Source organism: Hypomesus nipponensis, chromosome 15 (assembly GCF_054491055.1).
Source record: "Hypomesus nipponensis isolate SF chromosome 15, ASM5449105v1, whole genome shotgun sequence".
NCBI lineage: Eukaryota > Metazoa > Chordata > Actinopteri > Osmeriformes > Osmeridae > Hypomesus > Hypomesus nipponensis.
Window position 1 is genome coordinate 11,176,042 of NC_140375.1, and position 23,831 is coordinate 11,199,872.

The 23,831-nt window shown below is 51.3% G+C and overlaps 1 protein-coding gene across 6 annotated transcripts; it reads left to right on the forward strand.

Moving 5' to 3' along the window:
- The first annotated feature begins 716 nt into the window (after positions 1-716).
- On the forward strand, positions 717-22,364 carry ssh2a (slingshot protein phosphatase 2a). 6 transcript variants are annotated; one of them, XM_084673983.1, is made up of 15 exons: positions 717-891; positions 3,267-3,310; positions 12,923-13,032; positions 13,296-13,360; positions 13,526-13,647; positions 13,788-13,853; positions 14,111-14,176; positions 14,274-14,468; positions 16,586-16,679; positions 17,188-17,316; positions 17,454-17,500; positions 17,683-17,829; positions 17,955-18,155; positions 18,349-19,576; positions 20,127-22,364. In XM_084673983.1, the coding sequence occupies exons 1-15, from the start codon at positions 829-831 to the stop codon at positions 21,681-21,683; spliced, it is 4,134 nt and encodes a 1,377-aa protein (XP_084530109.1). In that variant the 5' UTR covers positions 717-828; the 3' UTR covers positions 21,684-22,364. The 6 variants fall into 6 exon arrangements, with proteins under 6 accessions (XP_084530109.1, XP_084530108.1, XP_084530110.1 ...); XM_084673984.1 differs by lacking the exons at positions 717-891; positions 3,267-3,310 and adding exons at positions 8,010-8,099; positions 8,707-8,849; XM_084673987.1 differs by lacking the exons at positions 717-891; positions 3,267-3,310 and adding exons at positions 8,010-8,099; positions 8,707-8,846.
- Positions 22,365-23,831: the final 1,467 nt, after the last annotated feature.

Here is a 23,831-nt window from a genome sequence, read left to right on the forward strand (position 1 = left end):
GCCCTTTTTTGCACCCAGGGAGACATGAACTGTATCAGGATGATCTATCCTGTATATTGACCATTCCTTGGCTCTGACCACCGGGATACTGTTAGAACTATGCACTTCTGATTATCTGTTGTACTTTTTGTACACTTTTGAGTGTTTCTTGGAATAAAAGTGTATTCTAAATGAACAGGATTTACTATGTATTTATGTGTGCATGTAGGTATGTATTTATGGGTGTGCAGTCTCCTTTCATTCCGACCTCTATGTTCTCTCCTTTCCCCTCTCAGATGATGGATTGTGTGTGGCTTGGTACTGGAGGCCACACCCATAAGAAACATAGATGGTTGTGCTCCAGCCTGAGGTAGTTGCCTGCTCTTCCCTGCCTCTCCTTGATCAGTGGGTGGGGGTGGGAAATGATCGAGTGGGAGAGTACCTCATCAGCCAGTGGCCCAGATATACCTCCCACTTCCTCCTCCTCCATCTATCTTCCCCTTCATTCCCCTCTATGGGGAGCTGTCCATCACGAGAGAGCAGGGATAGACGGGTCTTTTCACGCTCGCAAATGCACTTAAAATGCGCCCACATAATATATGATGTGTATATTATACACATCAATGTATTGATATGCTTGAGGTCCACATGCACACATTTCTTCCAGCACACAAACGGTTAAATGCAGTTTGACAGCTGGCCAAATTTGCGCATGCGCTTGTCTTCTGAACGGTTTAGACAGGACCACATAGCAACGACCGGATAACCTGAGTTTCTGCATATCATCTGGACGGATTATGACCAGTAAAGTCAATTTTTTCATGCAGATTTCGATATCCGAGACCTTGGATGGCGCTGGTCCACGTTCAGCGCTCGCCAACCCCCAGCAACTCCTCCAGTCCCTGCGTGTCGGTGAGTACAGTACAGTAGCGGTAAAGCAGGCCAGGCTAGCAAGCTAGGAACGGCGGTTATCAAAATAATTTCCATGAGTTACAGTTTAATGGTTGGCATCACGAAAGAACTACCCATTCCTTTGAATGACTCATTGGTTGCTAAGTACTGGCAGCTGGCTAGTTAGTCATTTTGACGAGTGTATAGTACTGTAATACTGTTGTAGCCACCAAAACGTTAGCCACTTAGACAGACTGCATCCTCAAGCTTCTGTGAAGAAATCTTACACACAACATGAAACCTACTGAACCTCGGTATTCTAGCTACTGTAAGTGTGTCTTGGACATCACTCCAAAACATCCCAAGTATGTTACAAGTAGCTACTGAATTTGCTATCTATTTTGCTAGTTAGCACAACCAACTAGCTAACAAGCACTACTTGATTTGATAACAATGTGACTAGACTAACTGTGTACCATTCGTGTCATCCTATTAACTAGTTACAAGGCTACCTTGCGGTTATATTGCTGGAAATGTATATTGCTGGAAGCTTGGTTGACAAGAAAGTGGGAATCCCCATTATCTGTAAGGAAATGTTAAGACGAAGTCCAGCCCTGTGGAAAGCGGGCCAATGTGTCAGATCATATTGAGTCCACGGGGGAAACATTCCCCTCACTGCGACATTTTGAGCGTAGTCCAGACTGTGCAGTGTAATTATGTGGCCTATTTGTAAGAAGAAAATACTTAGCTATGGCTGTTAGCTCTATCAATGCCGGATGGGGAATCACATGAGCATGCCAGTGGACTAAATAGGTTATCTTGGACCATGGTAGAGGGACTAGCTGACAGACACAGTATCAACATCAATGAAGGATACAGAAACAAGACAAGCACAGACATTCCGACCCCTGTCTGTCTAAGGGAAGGAAGCAGAGTCACGAGGGGGAGGGAGGGACAGAGGGGTATAGATTGACACTGGGTCCCACCTATGTGGTGCCCTCTAGGGTACCAAGGGCCTTTCATGGATACCTAGGTATGTGACACCCATCTCCATCTGAGCTCCTTCTAGGGAAAGGAGGTTTGTGGGGGAGGGAGGAAGACGGAACAAATGAATGAGAAGAGAGGGAGACCAAGGGGCAGGGAGAGGGATATGAAGAGAGAGAGAGACAGATAGATGATGACGGCAGGAGAAAGGGTTGGTTGTGATAGAGACCGATTTTGGGTGACATCAAACACATGGACAAAACAATAGGTTATTTGTGGATGCCATGCTTATGAGCATTAGTCCATTACAACATGTCAATCATTCAATCTCCCACGGAGTAAATGTTTTGTAGCCTACCCTAAATCCTTATAAATTAGGCTTATCTGGACCGCTAACAACATGGACTGTCATTGGAGAACTGCCTAGTTCCTCTCATTTAGATGGAGGCCCAAAAATGAAATATTATTCTAACCATGGTAGCCAGAACGGCCTTATTCACAGGTCTAGCCTATTATATTTAGTCTGGTTTCTGGCCAGACTGTGCTCTTCCATAATTCTACCAAATGAGGGGATGCAAGGTGAGATACGTGGTCGGCATTTTTTGTTTCTATCACAGTAACCGCATTTCTCTAATCACATTTGCTGGGCAGTCGGCTGATTTCAGACGTCATCTATGTGAGGGGACACGTAACTTGAACAGACTGTCCTGTGGTGTTTGTGTGTCTGTTGGGCTGAACATCAAATGTGTGTATTTGGTTATGGTGAAGGTTGAGGGGGGTTCTTTTCCCAGGATTGACAGGCTGAAATTGGGGAGAAAGTTGTATAGGTTTGGGGGATTACTGGAGCTGGCTGGGATTATGGCTGGGCTGTCTGTGTGTGTAAGGACAACAGCATGGGCTTGGTGGAAGTGGGGGGAGGGACCCAAACACAGACATTTCAGCCTTATCTGCCTGCCTTGTTCAGGGTTTAGTCAAATACCACACCAGACTGTGTACATGGATGAAAGCTGTTATCTGGCCCAGCAGTTATGGCCTGGAGCCTATATAATGCATTCAAGATAAGGTTAATTCAGTTCTCTTTGGTCTTTTCGTCTTTTGGAATTGGCGAAATCCTAAATTCGTTCCAAATCCCCACTTGTGTAGCCTGTGTGCCTAGATGCTAGTTCTAAATGTGAGTGGAGACTGAGCAATGTCTGGTTCAATTTGGCCTATATTAAGATGCGTCCATTCCTCCCCTTCCTTGAAGTTCACTGAACAAACTTAATTGGACCGATCGAAGCTGGCCCAGCTTCATCGGCATCAGATCCGATTGGTTGGTGGGTTAGGTCTCCAGGGGAGGTTGGATGCATTTGGATCGTTTTTGTCTCCAGTTTGTCGGACTGTCTAATGGTTTTTCTCCCCCTGTTCTCCAGGAGTCAGGCAGTGGGGAGGACAACCGTCGCCCCCAGAGCAGGAGGTAAGGCCTCTCACAGGACACTCAAGGCTGTAGCCACTACCTGAAGAAGAACCTTCAAACAATGCTGTTCCTGAACCAGCTGTCTACCTGCCAGAATTGCAATTCCTTCAAGGCTATCTTGATAGCTGCTCTCCACTAGGGGGCGCCTGTAGCTAAGCAGTGACTTCTGGGGCAATTATGGACTCAACTAGATCCAGTGAGGCAGGTTGACTGTCAGATGACTGCTCACAGTGTGTCAGCGTGTTTGTAGATTACTACAAACTCTGTTGTTGGTGTGTGTCTGCGTGTGTGATTGTGTCTTTGCATATGTGTGTGAATGTCACCCTTGTATCTCCAACGTTATCTACTAGTCCGTCATATTTGCATGCTTGGATCAAGTCTATATGATCTCTGACGTCTGTGTGTGTTTAGAGACTCACTGAACAACAACAGTTCTGTTCCTGTATGTGTGTTTGTGTGCGGGCACGTGGTGGCCGTTTGTTGATTAGAGTTTCACTTCCTTGTGACCCAGTATCAGATCTATCTCACCGCAGGTTAAAGCTTTGTCATAGCAGGTGTGGTTTTGTTGGGTTGCACACTGAAATACCAGGAATGCAGTGCGGTATCTTTAATGTACCAGCCTATCCTATGTGGGGGAAAAGACTAGGTTTCAAATGCGAGACTGTGAACCCTCAGAATGGCACAACAACATTCTAGAACTACAAGGCTTCCGTCCCCCACACGCTCTCTCCTCTCTATCTGCACAGCTGGCTGATTTCACCCTGGGCATGCAGGCAGCCTGTCTTCCAGTCCACTGCGGCACGGCGGGACATATGGGCCTAATTATCTATGAGGTCATTCTGGGGTGATGCAGCTGATGTCATAGCACCCAGCCCAACCCAGCCCTATAACTGCCTTCATGTTAGACTAGCTTGTGCTCTGTTGAGATCTCATTATTTGGCGCCCTCACTTGCCAATTCACCCCCCTCCCCACCCGCCGCTCCACAGCCCCAGCCCCCATATTTCATGGTCATGACCCCCCCCTTCTCTCTGCTTATGTAACATGGTGAAGTCCCAAATTAACTGTGAATTACACGTGCACTCTCCACATAAGGATTCAATCTAAGTGAGAACAGTCAATCTAATAGGCTCTTTAAGAGAGGAGCGAGCAGTTTAGAGGGAAAGATTGTGCAGTGTTTTTGCTCCAGGGGACTTGGGACTACGTAGCCATTGCAGATAAACCAAAGAAACGGAGGGAAAACAAGAGAGAGAGAGACTGTTCCACAAAGAGGGGGTGACAGGGAGTGGAAGGGATAGTCAGTGAAGGATGATCAAGGTGTCCTGTAATAGTCATAATATTTGTGCAATGGTCACCTTGCCTACTAATTTCCTTGCAAATCCTGACGCCAGCTCGTCCCCTGGGACTTGATTAGAGCTTCAGTTGGCAAGCTGCAAAGACATGCACTCAGAACATGAGGCTAAACACACATCTAATGCACACACTCGTAGACTACTTAAACATCTGTGTCTTCACATGTAGCCTATCTTCATGTAGCATACACACACACACACACAAACACATATGCTCTTGGTCCTAACAGCTGTCTGTCCAGGACTAGCAACATGGCTCAGCAGTTCTGTGGCCTAGTTTTCCCCTTTCTCCACGTGCCCCTCTCCTGTTCCGGACGAACAGAGGTTCTCTGTGTGTCTTATCAGCTGTTAAAGCATTACGACCCTGGAAGTCTCCGTGTGAAGGCCAAGGGTAACCAGGGCCTAGCAGTCTAGAGTGGTGAGCAAACATTGAAACTGGCAGAAGGAGGAACTTGTGTAGCTATCAACCAGCTTCCCGGTTTGCCTTTTAACTATGTGAACGCCCCCAGGTGTTTCTATACATCAAGGTGAAGGTCGGCTGCTCCAGCTATAGGGTCAGCACACTTTCTCCCCATGGTGTAGTCCAATACCTTCACCCTAAAAATGCCAGAGTGCATAACAGTGCCTTATCCTGTTAAGCCCGTCTCGAATGTTTGTCTGCCTAGTTTGTCTTGGTCTTTGAGAGCTGGACACCGGAGGCTAATAGAGTGGCAGGGCTAACTCAGGGTGTACCTAAACACACACATACTGTAACACAAACACACACATACTAACCTGTGTACCATTGATGCACACAAGTACAGTTAAACCCTTTCACAATGGAACCTAATCGTGTTATGCAGAGAGATTCTCACACAGCAGCAACGCTCTGGACCTGTTTCAGCTCACATGTCTGTCACAGCCAAGAGAGCGTCGGGGCTGTTGTGCAACACGTCTCCAGAGCGTTCCGGTAAATGTCCCAATAACAGCGTCTCCGGTTACCACAGAGACAAACCGGATATGTTTAGTAGTACTGGGCTCCAGATGTATCAACGCAGGGAGCTCCAGAGCTGTCTGTTGGGCACCTGCAACGGGGGGCATCGTGAGTGTGTTGCGACGGTCGTGAAACGGTCAAGACCTATTGACTACAGTCACAAGGAGGGGGCACAGAAGAGCATGTAAAGGGCTGTAACAAGAGAAATGTGTGTGTGCGCCACTGCCTTGTGATGTAACCCGATGTGGTTTTGGTCGAGAGGAATCAAGTGTGGCGTCACAGACACACCCGTGACACAGCACAGGAAGTCTGTCGCATGCGAGAATGATGAAGTTAAATACTGTTCAGGGATATTGTGGGGATGTTGAAGTGGCCTAGGGCGACCGTTTGGACAGCTGCCATGATGGCTGTGTTGTTTTCAGTTGGCTCGGACAGTCAGACAGAAGTAGAGGAAAGAGGAAGATCCTCGTACTGTCAGAACAATTAGTCCTTCTAACACACGCGTAACACCCTCACCCCAAAGGACAGTGAGAATGTGAAAAACAAGGAAGGAAGCGTGGCAGAGGTCATGTCACAGTGTACATGAGAACTACACTGGTGTATTCCCATAATGTTGCTCATGTCGTCTCTTGAGCCACAAGAGGGCCTGTTGTGAAAGACGTCCTCCTTTTTGCGTACCTTGAAGAAAACCAGGCCGTGAAAGTGGCCTGAACTCAACCCGCTGTAGCCTACACATGCCACAGGACAACAGCACTATGGCCTTGTTGGGCGTTCCAGGTTTATAGAGCTCTACTCGCTGTTGAACATGAACAAATGAGTCCCATGGTGTGCAGCAACCAAAAAGCCTAGGCCTATTTGCTTGTTTTACTAGTGTTTTAATACAAAACTGTTGAAGAGTTTATAAATGAGAAGGAATATGGTCCTGGTTGTTTTATCTTTTAGCCACTTTGCTAAAACGTAGTTCAGTGAGGTTGTGAACGCAGCACTCTTGGGTTACTTACTCAGGCTCTGTAGTTCCAGACAACCTTCCTTGATAACAGACACAACACAACACACCTGGCCTTAGATAAGCATTACAATAGTCATGAGTTACATGACCAAAGGCAGCTCCAGGCGTGGTGCCGCTAGGTGTGAATAATTAGCCCTGCTTTGGTTCCAGTGATGGTAGGCCAGTTCAAATGAACTGCTGCGATTTGTTTGTTTTCAAAACGAGGACTGTTCCAGAGGCCTCATGAGTGGGATAAGCAGGCCATCGCTACCAGCTTGTCTTTATGTGGGGTGTACTAAAGTTGGATCATATGGTGATATTGTTATGTTTAAGGATGTTATGTTGCATAACCTTAATTCATTTGTTTTGTTTGTCAGCGAGAGGCTGGATATAAACACCTAAAGTGTTTAACAGTGTAGTTTACCTCTGACGCACCCGGCCGATGTCTAATGATGTAATTACATTAGCTCTGTGACCACTGCGGAAGAGAATAGGGGTTTCCAGCTGACGAGTGTCTTGCTCTCACACACGCACATAAACAGTCCCCATATAGCTGAGTAATGTAAGTAAGGCACCCAGTACACCTTTCGTAGGGTCTAGTCTGATCACCAGATAACCAATATCTGGACAAGACCTGGCTACAGAACACCATGACCACCTACGGCCTTATGTCTACAGACTTCCTGTCTGTCTCAGGCTTGACAAATTCAGTAAACATCCAGTCACTCAGCATGGATACAAAAGTCGCATGTAGAAATTCACTTGATGTGCATATATTGCTGTACGTTCTGTCCCTATAGTTAGCGAGCATGCCTACTACCTAGTGTAAGACAGACAAGCTAGGCCAGCCTGTGGGTCTGCTTCTCGCTCCTCCCTTCGCACTTTCGCTGAAGCACATGTCTGCAACTCCTCCCACTCTAGACTTGTTCGGTGGATAGTTTTGGGCACTACCCGCGTCCCGTTTAGAAGTCAAATGCCAGATCGAGCGCCGTGCAACGGAACACGCTTCTTTCAGCTGATTAAATTTGAGACTGAATAGGCTACATAAAGATTTTTGGTGTACAGCTAGACAAAGCTGACGGTGTTTTTGAGCTGTTTTTTTTCCAATGACCTGAACTGTATGGAACATACGGTCCAAATTCTCTTATCTTTATCTATTAGGTTGTTGTAGCAAAATATTATTGATATCGATCGGCGTGGATTTCCGTGAATTACCTGCGTGAACGATGTCGCCTATATACTGAGTCTTTCGACTGCTAGCCATGGTCGGAATGGAGTGAGAACAGTGTCTGTTGGACCAATTTGTCCACCGGTTTCGGTCTCATCCTTCGTCCCACGCTCGGTGGACACACAATGACTCTTGGTGTGTCCGCCACCGGGAACTCCGCAGAAGTTTGCGTCTGCTCTTGCTGCGGGGCGAAGATGATGCCCTACTTCTCTGACAACGCGGTCGTGTCTCAAAACAAGATAAACCAGCTGTGAGTTTGTCAGCCTTGTTGTACCAAATAACTCTTTCAATGCCTTTGGAAATTAAACTGCCATTCAGCCATGATAACTATTTTTAACTGCGAAATATGTTTTGTGAAAGAATTAGGCTACAGTAGAATGGGATTCCTTAGACTACTATTACGGTGGTGCGTAGCAATGTTGGAGCATTTGTTGCCGTTACATTGAAGTAGGCTACTGGCTGTAGAAGTGTTTCTCCTGGGTGATGTCACTCAACAGGATGTAAGTCATCTGGACAAGGCTTCCTCTCTGTTGAGAAATAGTAGGCTAGCCTGACATGAGATCTGAGTCATCTTCCTACCTGTTTCCAAGCTTTTCTGATGGTAGTAGGATTTTTTACAACAATAGTCATAAAAAGACAAGGTGCTACTGAGTCATAGAGCCAGACTGCCTCACCTGACCCACAGGTGCTCAGGCAGTATGAAGGTGCTTTCTGGTAGATCCTGTTTTAGCAGGCACAAGTCTTAACAACCTCAACACCTCTTGGATAGAAACAACCCCATTAGCAAATATCAAGGATCAACTTCCACTTCCTGTATTTTTGAGCTAACATCCTTGTCTTTTAATGTTTGTGGTCAGACAGTCCTGCCCCCCCATGTCTTAGCTGAGGTGTGGTGAAGGGCTGCCTGGCTGGCTGCATCCTGAAGACATTAGAGGGACCAGCCTGCTGTTCCAGACGTCCACATGCTGATTGGAGGCCGGCCGCTAAGAACACAGCTGTGGTTATTATTATTATTCATAGTATTTTATTGGTATTTTTCACAGAAGATAAATTGCATGTGATTAATTCCAGTTGCACATGTGCAGGACCAGTTGTCCAACCAAGGCCATGAGTTCCATCATATTGCACCACAACTCTGATAAGTCTGTCAAATGAGGACATGCAGGCTGTTTGTGTAGTTTCTCGGTCAGTCCCATTGAAGGCAAATTTGCCTCAGTACTATTAGTGGATGAAAGTTATTTGTCCTCCTATTTCACTCTCTCAATCGCGCACTGCCCCCTCCCGTCCCAGGCTAGCAGCTGAGCTCATGTTCTCAGTCTTCACGCTTGTTTGCAAATGATTGGATTGTGCCTTACCAGTATTCATTATACATCCTAGCTATCAATTGGACTCTGGCCAATAGTTTGCCCAAGGTGGTTTGCTATAACACACACACATACACACACACACACACACACACACACAGTAAGGCACGTGTATATCCCGTAAATGGCACCAGATGTAGCCTAACTTCCTTGTTTTGATGGAACAACTTTGGGCCAGGTTCTTTCGTTTTGCTTGTATCTTAGAGCGGGTGAACAACAACAAGCTGGACGTGTCTGCACAAAACCTGCTCACGTTGACGTCTACTGTCTTACCTGTGGACAAATGTCATCAAGTTTCGGAGACGGTGGAAATGTCTGTTTCCGGAAGCTAGGCTAGTCTGTAATATTTAACAATAGGCCTTAGCTCGCAGGCTAGGTGGTTATGGTGTGGTAATTATAGGTTTTATAGTTGCCGCCTGGCAGTTAGCAGGAAGTGTCACCTGGAAACCAAAAATCTAAAGCAGCATTGTCCTACTAATTTTAGAAATACCCCTTGTGTGTGTGTGTGTGTGTGTGTGTGTGTGTGTGTGTTGCTAGGAAAATGGATAAGAAACGTGACAAGCTGCAGGGTGTGTGAGACAGGCCTGGTAACCAGGCCTGGTAACCATACTACATAGCTGTGTTGGTTAACAAATTATTGCATGCCATCTAACTCCTACTGACTAGATGGGGACTTTTACAGAGACGGTTTAGGTATTTAAATTCAGGGCTCTCTAGTGTTTCTCCCTGAACCCTGTCACCCTCCTGATATTTTGTAGTTTGATACTGGATGTTGACACTGGGACTTTCCCTCACTCACTCTGCTCTTCCCAAGTTGGTTCCAAAAGTGTGTGTGTGGCATGCAGAGAGAGTCTCTTTATCTCTGTCCCCGTCCCACCTCTCCACCAACCATCCTCTCTCTCTCTCTCTCTCTCTCTCTCTCTCTCTCTCTCTCTCTCTCTCTCTCTCTCTCTCTCTCTCTCTCTCTCTCCCCCCCCCTCTCTTTCTCTCTCTCTCCCCCCCCCCCTCTCTTTCTCTCTATCTGAGTCTCCTTCTTTGGCATCCTTCTCCCTTCATCGATTTATTTCCGGGCTGTTCTAACATAGTTTACTAACTCCTGTTAGTCTGTAAGGGCCAATCTGTAGAGGTGATAGAATGCTCCCCCCTCCCCCCCTCTTTTTTTTCTTCTATTTTGTTCACCTCCCCCTCACTCTGTCCCTCTACACTGAACTCATAAGGCCTTCCGTGGGCCTGCCCGCAGCCTGGACCTATATTTACCTTCTTGCCTTCCTCCAAGTGACTAATATGGGCAGGGACAGGTGGGGGGGTCACACAGTTATCTGTTACGGAGAGGGGTGGGCCATCACATGGCCCCTACATAGCAATGATTGTGTCTGTGCCCTAACAAGTACCGGCTCTGTGGCTGCCTGCCAAAAGATGACCCTCCCTTCCGTCAGTCTGTCTGCTCCCTCCCTCCCTCCCTCCCTCCCTCCCTCCCTCCCTCCCTCCCTCCCTCCCTCCCTCCCTCCCTCCCTCCCTCCCTCCCTCCCTCCCTCCCTCCCTCCCTCCCTCCCTCCCTCCCTCCCTCCCTCCCTCCCTCCCTCCCTCCCTCCCTCCCTCCCTCCCTCCCTCCCTCCCTCCCTCCCTCCCTCCCTCCCTCCCTCCCTCCCTCCCTCCCTCCCTCCCTCCCTCCCTCCCTCCCTCCCTCTTCTCCTTTTCCTGCCTTTATCTCTCCTCTATCTCACCTCCTCTCCTAACCTACTGGGGAGGATGACGGGATCATCCGCCTGTCTCGTCTCTGACTGTGGTGGTGACCGTCTGGTCTCTGCCCTTACATGTCTGTGCTGTAAAATGGCACCGAAAGCTGGTTTGCTCATGGGCTTGGTGCCCTCTCTCTACTCCTAGATGCGGTGACTGATTTCACGGTACAGGACATTACTTAACACAGATTTAGGCTATGTACCTCCATTATGTGCTTCGTCATTGGTACATTTTCTTATTAAAAAAAAAAGTATTTCCCTCTCAAAATGGGTCAACGTGTTTTACCCTTGTTTTAAATAAATTGTCAGTAGGCTGTAGTTCTGAACTAGGTTTACATTTCTCTGAAGATAGGTTTAGAAGACCTTACTGTATAGCCTACTTACACCACAGCTTGGGAGGAACACTGTCTATCAATAGCATACATTTATCTTTTTTTAGCGACTGAAAAAGTGTGTTGAGTCGACATAGATATATGACTTGCCGTCTAGTTTTAGATTCTTTTTCCGTGTGAGTGAGAGAGAATGAGTGAGAGCGCCCTGTGCGTGGAGGATTTGAAGGCCTCTAGGCAGAGTGTTCGTTGGCAGGTCCGTGTTGTATTACAGTTGACATTGTACAGTAGGCTAAAACGGATGGTCTTTATCTCCCTCCCTCCCTCCCTCCCTCCCTCCCTCCCTCCCTCCCTCCCTCCCTCCCTCCCTCCCTCCCTCCCTCCCTCCCTCCCTCCCTCCCTCCCTCCCTCCCTCCCTCCCTCCCTCCCTCCCTCCCTCCCTCCCTCCCTCCCTCCCTCCCTCCCTCCCTCCCTCAATCACGTCAAGAGAAAGAGGGGGATGAATTAAGAAAGGCTGAGAGATTATGGAGGGAGAACGAGAGGCGGGACTGATGAATTGGGAGCAAAGAAGGAGATTAGGGAGGGAGGAGGAGAGAAAGTGTCTGGGTAAGGGCTAAGAGAGCGCTGCAGAAGAAAGAGCTCTGCAGAGGCGAGTGTACGGTTCAGTTAGAGTGTCTTTCCAATCCCTTCCTCGCCCCTGGGGGAAGTGATGGTGCAGCAGACTCAGATTGCAGCCCCCCCCCCCCCCTCATGTCCTGGTTCTGCTCATGGCTGCACTCATCTGCTGGATCTGGGGAGAGCAAAGGAACTGAGGACAGACAGGAAGTCAGGAGGGAGGACAGATGGGGAGAGGGGCACTCAGACAGACAGACAGACAGACAGGATAGAAGGCTGTGTAGCCAGAAGACTCCAGTTGTCCCTGAATGTCGTGCTTTTAATGGTTTTGGATGGATCAGCTGACGCTTATCATGGGGATAGAGTAGGGCTGGGCGATATGGGTACAAAATGATCGATATAGATATAAAAAAATATCGCCCAGCCCTGGGATAGATTGAATATGCCATCAAAAGACTAAACAGTATCGTGACTGTTGAGCGCTCTCTCGCTCGCCCGCACGCACCCCCATCCCTGATGACTCAGTAGGCGACGTACAGCTGGATGTGTCCGCCTGCTGGCCCACCGTAGAGTTAGGTGGCGCTCGGACAACCAAGGAGAACCTGCTGTCCCCAGCAGATATGTGTGGATGATGTCAGTTCTTAATGTGATTATGATAACCCACCCCCTCTTGCTGTAGTACCAGACAGCTGTGCAGGGGGGTGGGCTGGGGTGGGTAGTAGGGGGCGGGTGCTCTGAATACCAATCACTGGCCCCCTGCTATCCTCAACCAAGCCCCCCCCCCCCCCAGCCAGCTGCCCCCGCATCCTTCTGGAAGAGAGGACATAGTGTTCCAGCTACCTCTGGTCAGCACCAGGACACTGCTTGGAGTCTGTTGTTGTGGTCTTCTGACAAAAAAAATAAAAATAAAACTATGAATGGAGCACTGTTTGTGACCCAAGTCTGGAACATTGTGTGTGACCTCCGAGTGACCCTTCTCTCTCCCTCTTTCTCTCTCTTCTCCCCCCTCCTCCTTCTTCTCCCCAGCATCAGCGAGAGCTTCTTGACTGTTAAAGGCGCCGCCCTCTTCCTGCCCCGGGGAAATGGATCCTCCCCTTCCTCTGACTCTCGCATCAGCCAGAGAAGCAAACACACAGGTTCGACACCTCACGCCACACACACACACACACACTCAGTTGCAGTCAATATATACGCTTTGGATAAAAGCCTCTGCTAAACAACTATACTAATTACAAATGGACAGGAGCAAGGAAAAAAAACAATTTAAGAAAAACAAAACAAAAAAGAAAGTTCAAATGGATGTGAGCGGAGACCTGCCTCTCAGGCTGTAGAACATCTTGATGTCTGTGATAATGTATCTGTGCGAAGCTGACATGACCTCTGACCCCGCCCCCCCCAGGTGACCTCCAGCAGCACCTGCAGATCATGTTCACCGTGTTGCGTCCCGAGGACAACATCCGCCTGGTCAGTAGACCTCCAGTCCAGCTCTGTGGATCCCCCCTGTTTACACAGACAGATATAGGTTTGAAAGCACTAACCAAATCAACCTCATTCCTTCCTTCCTTCCTACCCTACCTCGCTGTCCTCTTCTCTCCATCCCTCCATCCCTCCCTCCCCCGCCCCCCCTAGGCGGTGCGTCTGGAGAGTGCCTACCCCCAGAGCACGCGCTACATGGTGGTGGTCTCCACCAATGGGAGACAGGATACAGAGGAGAGCGTGGTGCTCGGGGTAGACTTCGCCTCCTCTGATTGGTCAGTCCCTAATACAGACTGTTGATTGGCAACACTAATAGTTACAACTGTGTGATTCTAGTCTGTCATTATCTGTTGCACTTACGCCATACACTGATTGTATTAAATGGTTCCACGTGTGTGTGTGTGTGTGTCTACAGCTCGTGCTCTGTTGGCTTGGTTCTGCCTCTCTGGAGTGACACTCTGATACACCTGGATGGAGATGGGTAAGATGCCACATCTGGGTGTTTCGCTCTCGCTCCAGCTCTCTCTCTTCCTCTTTCTTTACCGTCAACACCACACTTTCCAGACAGTCACAAGATTTTTCAGACATCATATCTGTTTGGGTGTATGGCTGTCAGAAGGACTTGACCTCTGGTTGTCTTTTAGACCGGATCTGTTGCTATCGATTTGTCTGTCTATCTGTCTGTCTGTCTGTCTGACTGAGTGACTGTCTGTCTGTCTGTCTGTGTGTGGGTTGCAGGGGCTTCAGTGTGTCCACGGTCAACAGGGTCCATGTCTTCAAGCCTGTCTCCGTGCAGGCTATGTGGTAAGAACTCTCTCCACTTTCCATCCATCCTTCCTCCTTCCTCCTCCTCCTCCTCCTCCTCACCTCTTATCTGTTAACTCCCCCCCCCCCCCCCCAGGTCGGCCCTGCAGTCGCTCCACAAGGCGTGTGAGGTGGCCCGTTGCCATAACTACTACCCCGGCAGTTTGTTCCTGACGTGGGTGAGCTACTACCAGAGCAGCGTGTCGTCTGACCAGCTGTGCATCAACGAATGGAACACCATGCAGGATGTCCAGTCCCACCGCGCTGACTCTCCCATCCTCTTCACCGATGTGTGAGTGGCTGCACACACACACACACACACACACACACACTTACAGACCCACACATTTCCATAACTCACTGTGGGTGGACTGCTCACATCTAAATAGCCATATCTATTGCACAAGCTTTATGTTGTTATTTGAGGCTTGCAGATCATTAGGTTGTTGTTGTTGGGTGTGTGTGTGTGTCAACCCCTCGTTCTCAGTGAGAGATTGCCCAACCCCGGTCACACACACACACACGCTCACTCACGAGGGTCTCTTGTTGCCACAACACTGTTGCCAGGAGGCAGACCTGGGAGACCTGCTGTGACCCCTGCTGGTCCTCCACAGTTCAGAGGTCAAACACACTTTCCTCCCAGAGCTCCTAACAGCTACTGGATTAGACTAGACAAGGCCAGCCTATATTGGACTAGACTAGGCCAGGCTATATTGGACTGGACTAGGAAAGGCTATATTGGACTGGACTAGGCTATATTGGATTGGACTGGTTATCATACTGATTGATTCGACTGGCTGGCAAGGGAACTTCATCAACAGTCGACAACACTATTGATCAAAGGCTTCTGCTGCTAAGAGATTGCCACGGTGGGGGTGTGGGGGGGGGTGAATTTGTGCTGCGTCCCTATTTCCAGAGCTGACCCTTAACAGGCAGCCTGCAGGCCTGCTAAAATAGACCCTCGGGTAGGCAGATTGATTTACCCACGGAAAAGAAAGGCCAGACAGAAAGGTAGACACCCAGATGGACTGAAGCAGGTGGCCAGGCAGGAGGAGGAGGAGAGGATGGAGGGATGAAGAGGACGGTGGGAGAATGAGAGGCCATACTCCGCTCTACACATCCAAGTTGGACATCCCTGGGTAGAGATATGGACCAAGTGACTTGAAAGAAAGGAACTGGGGGGGGGGGGGGGGGGTGAAGGAGGTCAAATTGTGGTGCAGGGAAAGAGAGTGAGCTCAGGTTGAAGCCTTTCATTCACAATATCAGAAACTTCCCGGCTTAGCTCAAAGCCTGGTCGGACTGCACAGTGGAAAGATACACATGGACACACACGCACACACTTACACACACCCTCAGACACACACACCCTACGTGGGCTTGTGTGTCGTTCACACACACACTTGAACACTGAGACAGTAGGAGTGTTTGTTGATTTGGGGATTTACTGAGATCCTTGTCCCTAGCGTGCAGTTGTCATGGCTGGTCTATCCACATAGTGGAGTAAGATCCTGGTATGTGGTGGCTAGGTGTGGGGAAGTGGGTCAAGGTGGATCTGTGTTATGCGTCACCTTATGGAGTTAGGAGCCATTGGAGGGTGGTCAGGGTAGTGAGAGTAGAGTCTGTATGCCTATCTTGCCATCCGTCAAGTCTGTCTGTCTGTTTCTGTCTGTCTGTCTGCCTCTCTCTCTGTCTGTCTGTGGCAGAAGCGTGCTTCCAGTATGCCATTCTGTTGGCACTGGTTGGGTAACTCAAGCCCCAGTGGTAGGTCGTTTTCTTCTTAGAGAGCCCCCCCTCCCCGTGTGTGTGTGTCTGTTCCAACCCCTCCCCTGGAATCAGTCAGCTGGACCTGAGAATGTATTTCAAAACACCTGCCAGAGAAGGACCGGTCTGCACCCACAACGCTGTGGGACTCCAACACAAACACACACTCCCTTTTTCTCCAGTTCACACACCTTGATCCTGCTGCCAGCGCTGCCCCACATCGGTGTGCTGTTCTGCACTTGGTGGACTGGAGTGTGTGTCTGTGTCCGTAGAGGCTAGACAGAGCTCTCTCTCTCTCTGGGGATCTAATCAGGCCATGTGTTGCTATCAGCACCATGACGACACTGCTAAATATGTCCCTAAATGCAGCAGGAACGAGAGAGAGAGAGAGACAGAGGCGGAGAGACAGAGAGAGAGAGTCTACTCTGGGCGACAGCTGTTGGCTTGCCGTTCTGTATTGTGCCGTTCGTCTGAACTGTGCGTGTGTGCGGGGAGTTTGGTGGCGAGGCTGCCTTTGTGTTGTTGTGTAAAGATATGTCTGTGGCCCTTTATGGGTTCAGCTGGAGCTGAGGGGGTGTGGGAGAGGAGTCTCCCTATAGAGTTGAAGAGGTCTGTAATGTGTGTGTGTGTGTGTGTGTGTGCCCGCAGGCCTACTGAGAGGGAGCGCACAGAGAGGCTCATCAAGACACGCCTCAGGGAGATCATGATGCAGAAAGACCTGGAGAATGTCACGTCTAAGGAGGTGGGTTTTACTCAGACACTGACACAGCCCTGCACAGGCACAGCCCTGCACAGACACAGCCCTGCACAGGCACAGCCCTGCACAGACACAGCCCTGCACAGGCACAGCCCTGCAAAGGCACAGCCCTGCACAGGCACAGCCCTGCACTGACACAGCCCTGTACAGCCCTGCACCGGCAAAGGCCTGCATAGACACAGCCCTGCATAGACACAGCCCTGCACAGACACAGCCCTGCACAGACACAGCCCTGTACAGCCCTGCACCGGCAAAGGCCTGCATAGACACAGCCCTGCATAGACACAGCCCTGCACAGACACAGCCCTGCACAGACACAGCCCTGCACCGGCACGGCCCTGCACAGGCACAGCCCTGAACACACCGCTTGAAAATCCTGCATGCACAGTCCATCCTCTGCTCGTGCAGGCCTCCAGTGTTCATCTGCTTGGCACCTCCTCCTCCCCTTCTTTCATCCTGGTCCTGATCCACCTGCTCATCGCTCCTCCCTCAGATCCGCACCGAGCTGGAGATGCAGATGGGGTGCAACCTGCGGGAGTTCAAGGAGTTCATCGACAACGAGATGATCGTCATCCTGGGCCAGATGGACAGTCCCACTGAGATCTTTGACCACGTCTTCCTGGTGAGAATCTGTCCAGGAAGTAGGGTCTCAGCATCCACCCCTCCCTTCCTCCCCCCCCCCCCTTCCAGTCCACACTCCTACATAAGGCCCCTCCATACACAGTATGGTTGCTGACTCAGTTGTCTGTGTTCCTCCAGGGGTCAGAGTGGAACGCATCCAACCTGGAGGAGCTGCAGAACAGCGGGTATGAGATGAGATGTCATCCACGTCTAGATCTAGAACACGCCCCCAGTCCATAGAACACGCCCCCAGTCCATAGAACACCTCTTAGATAGACCTCTTGGCCCACATTGATCCTCTCCCCTAATGCTTGTGCCAGGGGTATCTGGTCTAATCCTCCTCCTCTTGCTCCGCCTCCTCTGACAGGGTGCGCTACATCCTGAACGTAACTCGGGAGATTGACAACTTCTTCCCGGGCCTGTTTGAGTACCACAACATCCGCGTGTACGACGAGGAGGCCACCAACCTGCTGGAGTACTGGAACGACACCTTCAAGTTCATCTCCAAGGCCAAGTAAGAGGCCCGCCCTTTCTGTCCCCCTCTGGCACCTGTACCCTCTCAGCTTCTGCCTTCTCTTCACGTCCGTCTCTCTTACATCCGTCTCTCTCTGTCACTCCTGTGCCCCCCTGCCCCCTCAGGAAAGCGGGGGCCAAGTGTCTGGTCCACTGTAAGATGGGCGTGAGCCGCTCTGCGTCCACCGTGATCGCCTACGCCATGAAGGAGTACGGCTGGGACCTGGACACGGCCTTCGACTATGTCAAGGAGCGCCGCGCCGTCACCAAGCCCAACCCCTCCTTCATGAGGCAGTTGGAGGAGTACCAGGGCATCCTGCTGGCCAGGTGGGGGTCTCTACTCTCTCTCTGTCTCTCTCTCTCTGTGTCTCTGTCTCTCTCTCTCTGTGTCTCTCTGTGTCTCTGTCTCTCTCTCTCTCTGTCTCTCTCTCTCTCTCTGTCTCTCTCTCTCTCTCTCTCTGTGTGTCTGTCTCAGACCAAGCTGAACTGGTGGCCATTTGAATTGTTTCTCTCTTCACAGCAAACAGAGACACAACAAACTGTGGCGCTCCCGCTCCGACAGCGACCTATCAGAGCGGCACCAACGGTTTTGCAAGCCCGCCCCCGATGCGCTGGGCCACTCCCACCCCGAGAACAACAACAACAACCACGCCCCGCCCTCCCTGCATCACTTCCTGGGCGCGGCCGTGTTACAGGCCTTGAGGGCCGAGCCGCAGGATTCCATCTCGCCGCCCTCAGACACGCCCTCAGACGCTGCGAAACGCACACACGCCCGCGCCCACGCCTCCTGCCCGCCCGTCTCCAACGGTCACGGTGAGCTCCGGGGGCGCGTCCGCTCTCAGGACCCCGCTCTCCCTCCCCGGCCCAGGCCTCGGGCGGCCACGGTAGTGCCTGTGGAGAGACGAGACAATGCCTCCCTGAAGGCAACCCTGGCCCTGGCCCTGGTCAGCCCTCACCCTCCCCGGGGCCTCCACATCCTGCCCCCCTCCACCCAGACGCCTCCAAGGCTGTCCAGCCCCCCCCCGCCTGAGCACAGGGGCCTCCCCGCGGGGCTGTCCCTGGATCTGCCCGGGCCCAGCAGCTCAGAGGAGACGTCCAGCGAAGCGGAGACGCCAGGCAGCTCTCTGTCAGAGCTGGTCAGCGAGAGGCTGGGCAGCACCGGGTCTGTCCCCATGGCGGTCAGTCCTCTCAGCTCCACAGCCACGCCCCTCGAGGGCCCCTACCCCAGCAACGACTACAACAACAACAGCAACCTGGCCACCGTAGTGCCTGTGGATGCATTTATAGATCTGGCCCAGGCAGGCGGCTTCCTGAACAACCCCACAGACAGGTCCTCCAGCCCCACAGACAGGTCCTCCAGCCCCACAGACAGGTCCTCCAGCCCCACAGACAGGTCCTCCAGCCCCACAGACAGGTCCTCCAGCCCCACAGACAGGTCCTCCAGCCCCACAGACAGGTCCTCCAGCCCCACAGACAGGTCCTCCAGCCCCACAGACAGGTCCTCCAGCCCCACAGACAGGCCCTCCAGCCCCACAGACAGGTCCTCCAGCCCCACAGACAGGTCCTCCAGCCCCACAGACAGGTCCTCCAGCCTCAGCACCGACAGCATCGACTTCGCCAGCGCCAGGGAGAAGTTCCTGGGCCTGTCCCAGGACGACAGGACGCGCTCCCTGTCCGAACAGGGACCCCAGCGGACACGGCCGTCCTCGGAGGAGCCCAGTCCAGATGAAGACCCTGAGCAGGAGAAGGTGAGGCGGCAACATGTTCCCAACGCTCCCCCCCGCACCGCAACCATGGACACCAGCTAGCAGGGATCGACACTGTGACCTATTAACCATGCTATTAGTTAGTTGATAGCTGCATTTATAGATCTGTTGGAGCTGTTTTCATACACAGACGTTAGCTGTGGCTGCTAACAGGGCCCGTCTGTGGGTCCCATCTATCAGGCATTAACTGGATTACAAAGCTCAGTGAGCCGATCAATAGAGTAGAGTGGATCTGATGTTCTAATCCAATAGAGCACCAGTGACACCATGTGCAAGGTTTACCAGCTGCACTGCCACCTACTGGAACTGCAGGGTACTGATGGTGTTGTACCTCATCTGGCCTGACCAATAACTTTTTGTATGTCTTTCTTCCCTTTCTCTCTCTCTCTCTCTCTCTCTCTCTCTCTCTCTCTCTCTCTCTCTCTCTCTCTCTCTCTCTCTCTCTCTCTCTCTCTCTCTCTCTCTCTCTCTCTCTCTGTCTCTCTCTGTCTCTCTGTCTCTCTCTGTCTCTCTCTGTCTCTCTCTCTCTCAGATCTCTCCTCATGCTGAAGACGGTGTGGACAGACCCACCCAGGACAAATCCTCACACCTTAATCACAATCCTCCTCATGACAACGGAGTGTCAGTCCGCCACATCGTCACGGAGATCGAGTCCATCACCCACCCGCCCCCCCGCAGCCCCCAGCAGCCTCGCCCGGACTCCGGCGAAGAGGACCAGGAGACGGGCGAGGTCACACGGGGGTCGCTGACCCCTCCCTCCTACCCACAATCCCCCTCCACGCCGCCCCCGGATTGGCCGGTGGGCTCGGTGCGCCGGGTGACCAAGCAGCTGGAGCGAAGGCTGAGGCAGGAACTGGACGCGCCGGCACTTCCTGGCCAGCGTTCGCCGGAGCAGCCCCCTCCCCGCTCCGCGCTGTGCCCAGCAGGAGCCGACCTGCGCTCTCCCCTGCCCTCCCCCAGTGCTGAGGGGCCCCCGCCTGGCCGCTCGCCCCTGCCCTCCCCCAGCCTCCCTGCTCACACACCCAACACGGACTGCCCCTCTCAGCCCACTCTGCCCATCTCCACCGGAGCCACTCATGGAACTCAGCCGTGCCCCAGCCAGCCGTCTCCACCCAGAAATGGAGAGGCGACGACCACAGACTCCAAGAGAGGCGTCAGCGGCTTCTCAGACATGGACACCCTCCCCGATCCTCACCTGGAGCCTTCGCCCATCATCCCCCAGCCATCCCTGGATCCCCACCCCAAGCCCCTGGGCTCCCCAGGGGCCCTGCTGTGGCTGGAGGGTGTGACGTTCCTGGACTCTGAGACCGACCCGGACCCCCCCTGCGACCCCCTGGCCAGACTGGCACCAGGCAGCCAAGAGCTGGAGAGGGTCCAGGAGACTCTGAGGGAGCTTCAGGCCTTCCTCTATGAGGCCGGGGGTCCGGCGTGGGCCCCAGAGAGCCTGGAGCAGGACTTGGTGCAGGCTGAAAGGGCCCAGAGGGTGGGGCCGGACAGTGAGCCGGAGCGGGGTCAGGGTCCTGGTCCGAGGCGGCCCCCCAGGGAGCCCCCGGTGTGGCAGAGGGCCATGGAGATTGAGGCTCGGATCCGCCAGGCGGGCCTCACGCCACCCTCCCTGATGAAGCGCTCCGCCTCCCTGGCCAAGCTGGACTGCCTGGAGCTCTCCACCAACGACCTGAGCGACTGGGAGCTCTGCCCCGGCCCTTACCTCCACTCTGCCTCCTCCTCAGCCCCTCAGGACCCCCCCTCCGCGGCCCACCCCCACCCCAGCCCTGACGACGTGTGGAAGAAGCAGCGCGTGCTGTCCCGGAGCCCCCGCCGCTGCCTCAGGAGCCAGACTGTCAGGGCCGAGGGGGGAGTGGTGCCGCACCAGGGGGGGTTCCCTCACCCTCCCTCTCCCCCACCCCGACCTCCCCAGCAAGGGGGAGGGGGAGAGGAAGGCTCCCCGGACTCCTGGCAGGCCTCCCAAAGCGCCCCGGCACCCGCCGTGACCTCAGGGCGCCAGCAGGGGAAGGGCCACCCGGCGCGGAGGCTCCGCAAGGCCGCCGACAAGAAACGGACTAACACTGTGCTCTACAACACCATGTGACCTCATGGGCGCCAGCCTCTCTGCGTGTGTGTGTGTTCGTTTGAGAGCACGTTCACACGTGCATGTGTTATATATGCCCTATAATTAGGACTGCCTTGTAGTCACCTAGTGTAGTTAGAAGTGTTTGATGGATGTATCTTTGGATGTTTGTATTCCAAGCCTGTGGGTGTGAGTATATATGTGGTCATGTATGTTAAGATGAATGGGTAATACTGGATGCTATGTAAGTATAGTCACATACTGTGTGTATATGTTTGTGTGTGTTCCATCATTCACCCTGCCCCCCCCCCACCCACACACACACACACACACAACCTGTTTATGGTTTATAAACATTTTTTTAAGGTCAAATGAGAGGGTTGTTTTCTGTAAACATGCACTTTACTTTCTCATTTAGATTAGGTTTGTTTCCGTTTTTAAATTTCTTTTTTATTCATAAAATTCATTTTGTTTGTACCCGGGAGTGTTTTCTTTTGCACTGAATCGTAGTTTGACTGTCTGTGTGTATATACTGTATACATATAGAGATATAGACATATAGAGATATATGTGTGTGTTCTGTTTTGCACAGAACTGTAAAGTTTTATGTCCTTATTCTTGTTCTGAACTGGACGAACATATGATTTTTGTATTCTGTGTTTAGCTGTGACTGTTGAAGAAACTAAATGGCATACCTCCAGACTTGTAGGTGTATGTGTTCATTCTAATATATTGAAAACACTCATCCGTTAGTTCTCCTTCTTCCTTTATTTGAGATGTAAACACTCCCGTAGAACTGCCTTGCATTCTCCTTTACTGCCTCTTGGTGGACAGAGTAGAAACTGCAGGTTGGACACTCCTCCCCCCCCCATGCTCTGGCTTGTTTACACTATCACTATTTCAGAATTATCCTCAAGCATAGCTTATGCAGTCAGAAGTAAATCTGGAAAGATTCAACAGATAAAAGGCGCCAGGATTCCGACACAGCAGGCCTACCCAGTGAGTGAGACGTCAGATCTGAGAGTGTGGCGTGTGGCGTCTCCTTCCGGATGGTTCCCTCTCAGGCTCTGAGGCTCGTTTAAAGATGACATCTCAGAGTACAGTAATTACCACATGAGATGTAGAACACCACCGTTCACCACATCAGACACTTCTACACTTCAGTCAGATCATTGGGTCTCCTTGGAGAGCTCTCCAGATACATGTCCTCCCCTGAAATGATGAAAGAATAACTAGAAATACTTCTAATAATAATGGTATGGGACCAATAACAATGTGCCCTCATTAAAAAGGCTCAACATTTGGTATAAACCACACGGGAACCGCATGGCGGTTTTTCCTTGAACAAAATGATTTTGTTGACAGAGAGGAAGTGAGGTGTCCATCTGGTGCTTGGGTGTGGCTGCACCAGTTCATCTTCCTCCTCCTCTGCATACTGATGCTGAGATGTAGGTCATCTACCTACGGCTCCCTGGAGATTCTACACACACACACACACACACACACACACACACACACTACACACCCCTCACGCTCTCAAGGTTTTAATGCTATTCATTGGGGTTGAGTGACTCACCCAGCCCTGCAATAGGAGTTGCAGAGGACTACAGATTCTCTCAGAAACTGGTCCTGGGTACCGGGCTGTGCTTACTGTAGCTGAGATGTTATTAATACTCATTGCTCTTCTTGAATAACAACCAAATAAACTCATTTGAGGAATTAGTTACAGTTCTTTCTGCAGAAGTGTCAATCACCAGAACATAAGTAGACACAGGAGAATGCCACAGATGCTTAGTAATTGTTTTTATTTACTTTTTTTGTTTATATGCTGCTGCATCTGCAGCTCTTGTCCTTTGAGAAAAAACAACCACTTTCAAAAGTAAAAAACAGAAATGAGTTCAGGCAAGCTAAACAGGAAGGAGGAGGCTGAGGCTAGCTCCTGACTTGTGCTGATGTGTCCGTCAGTTTCTTTTCAGGTCATAAAAAATCAAGCAGTTTGTGACACTGTGACACCCCCCCCCCCCTACCAAAATCAAAACATGGTTCAAAGTTTGGCTCAGATCGAAAATCGCTTTGTCAGACAGGTGTAAACTATGGTATACCAGGACCACAGCATACAGCGCATACACCCACCCAGACACCCCCCCCCCCACCCCCCCCCCAAGCAGA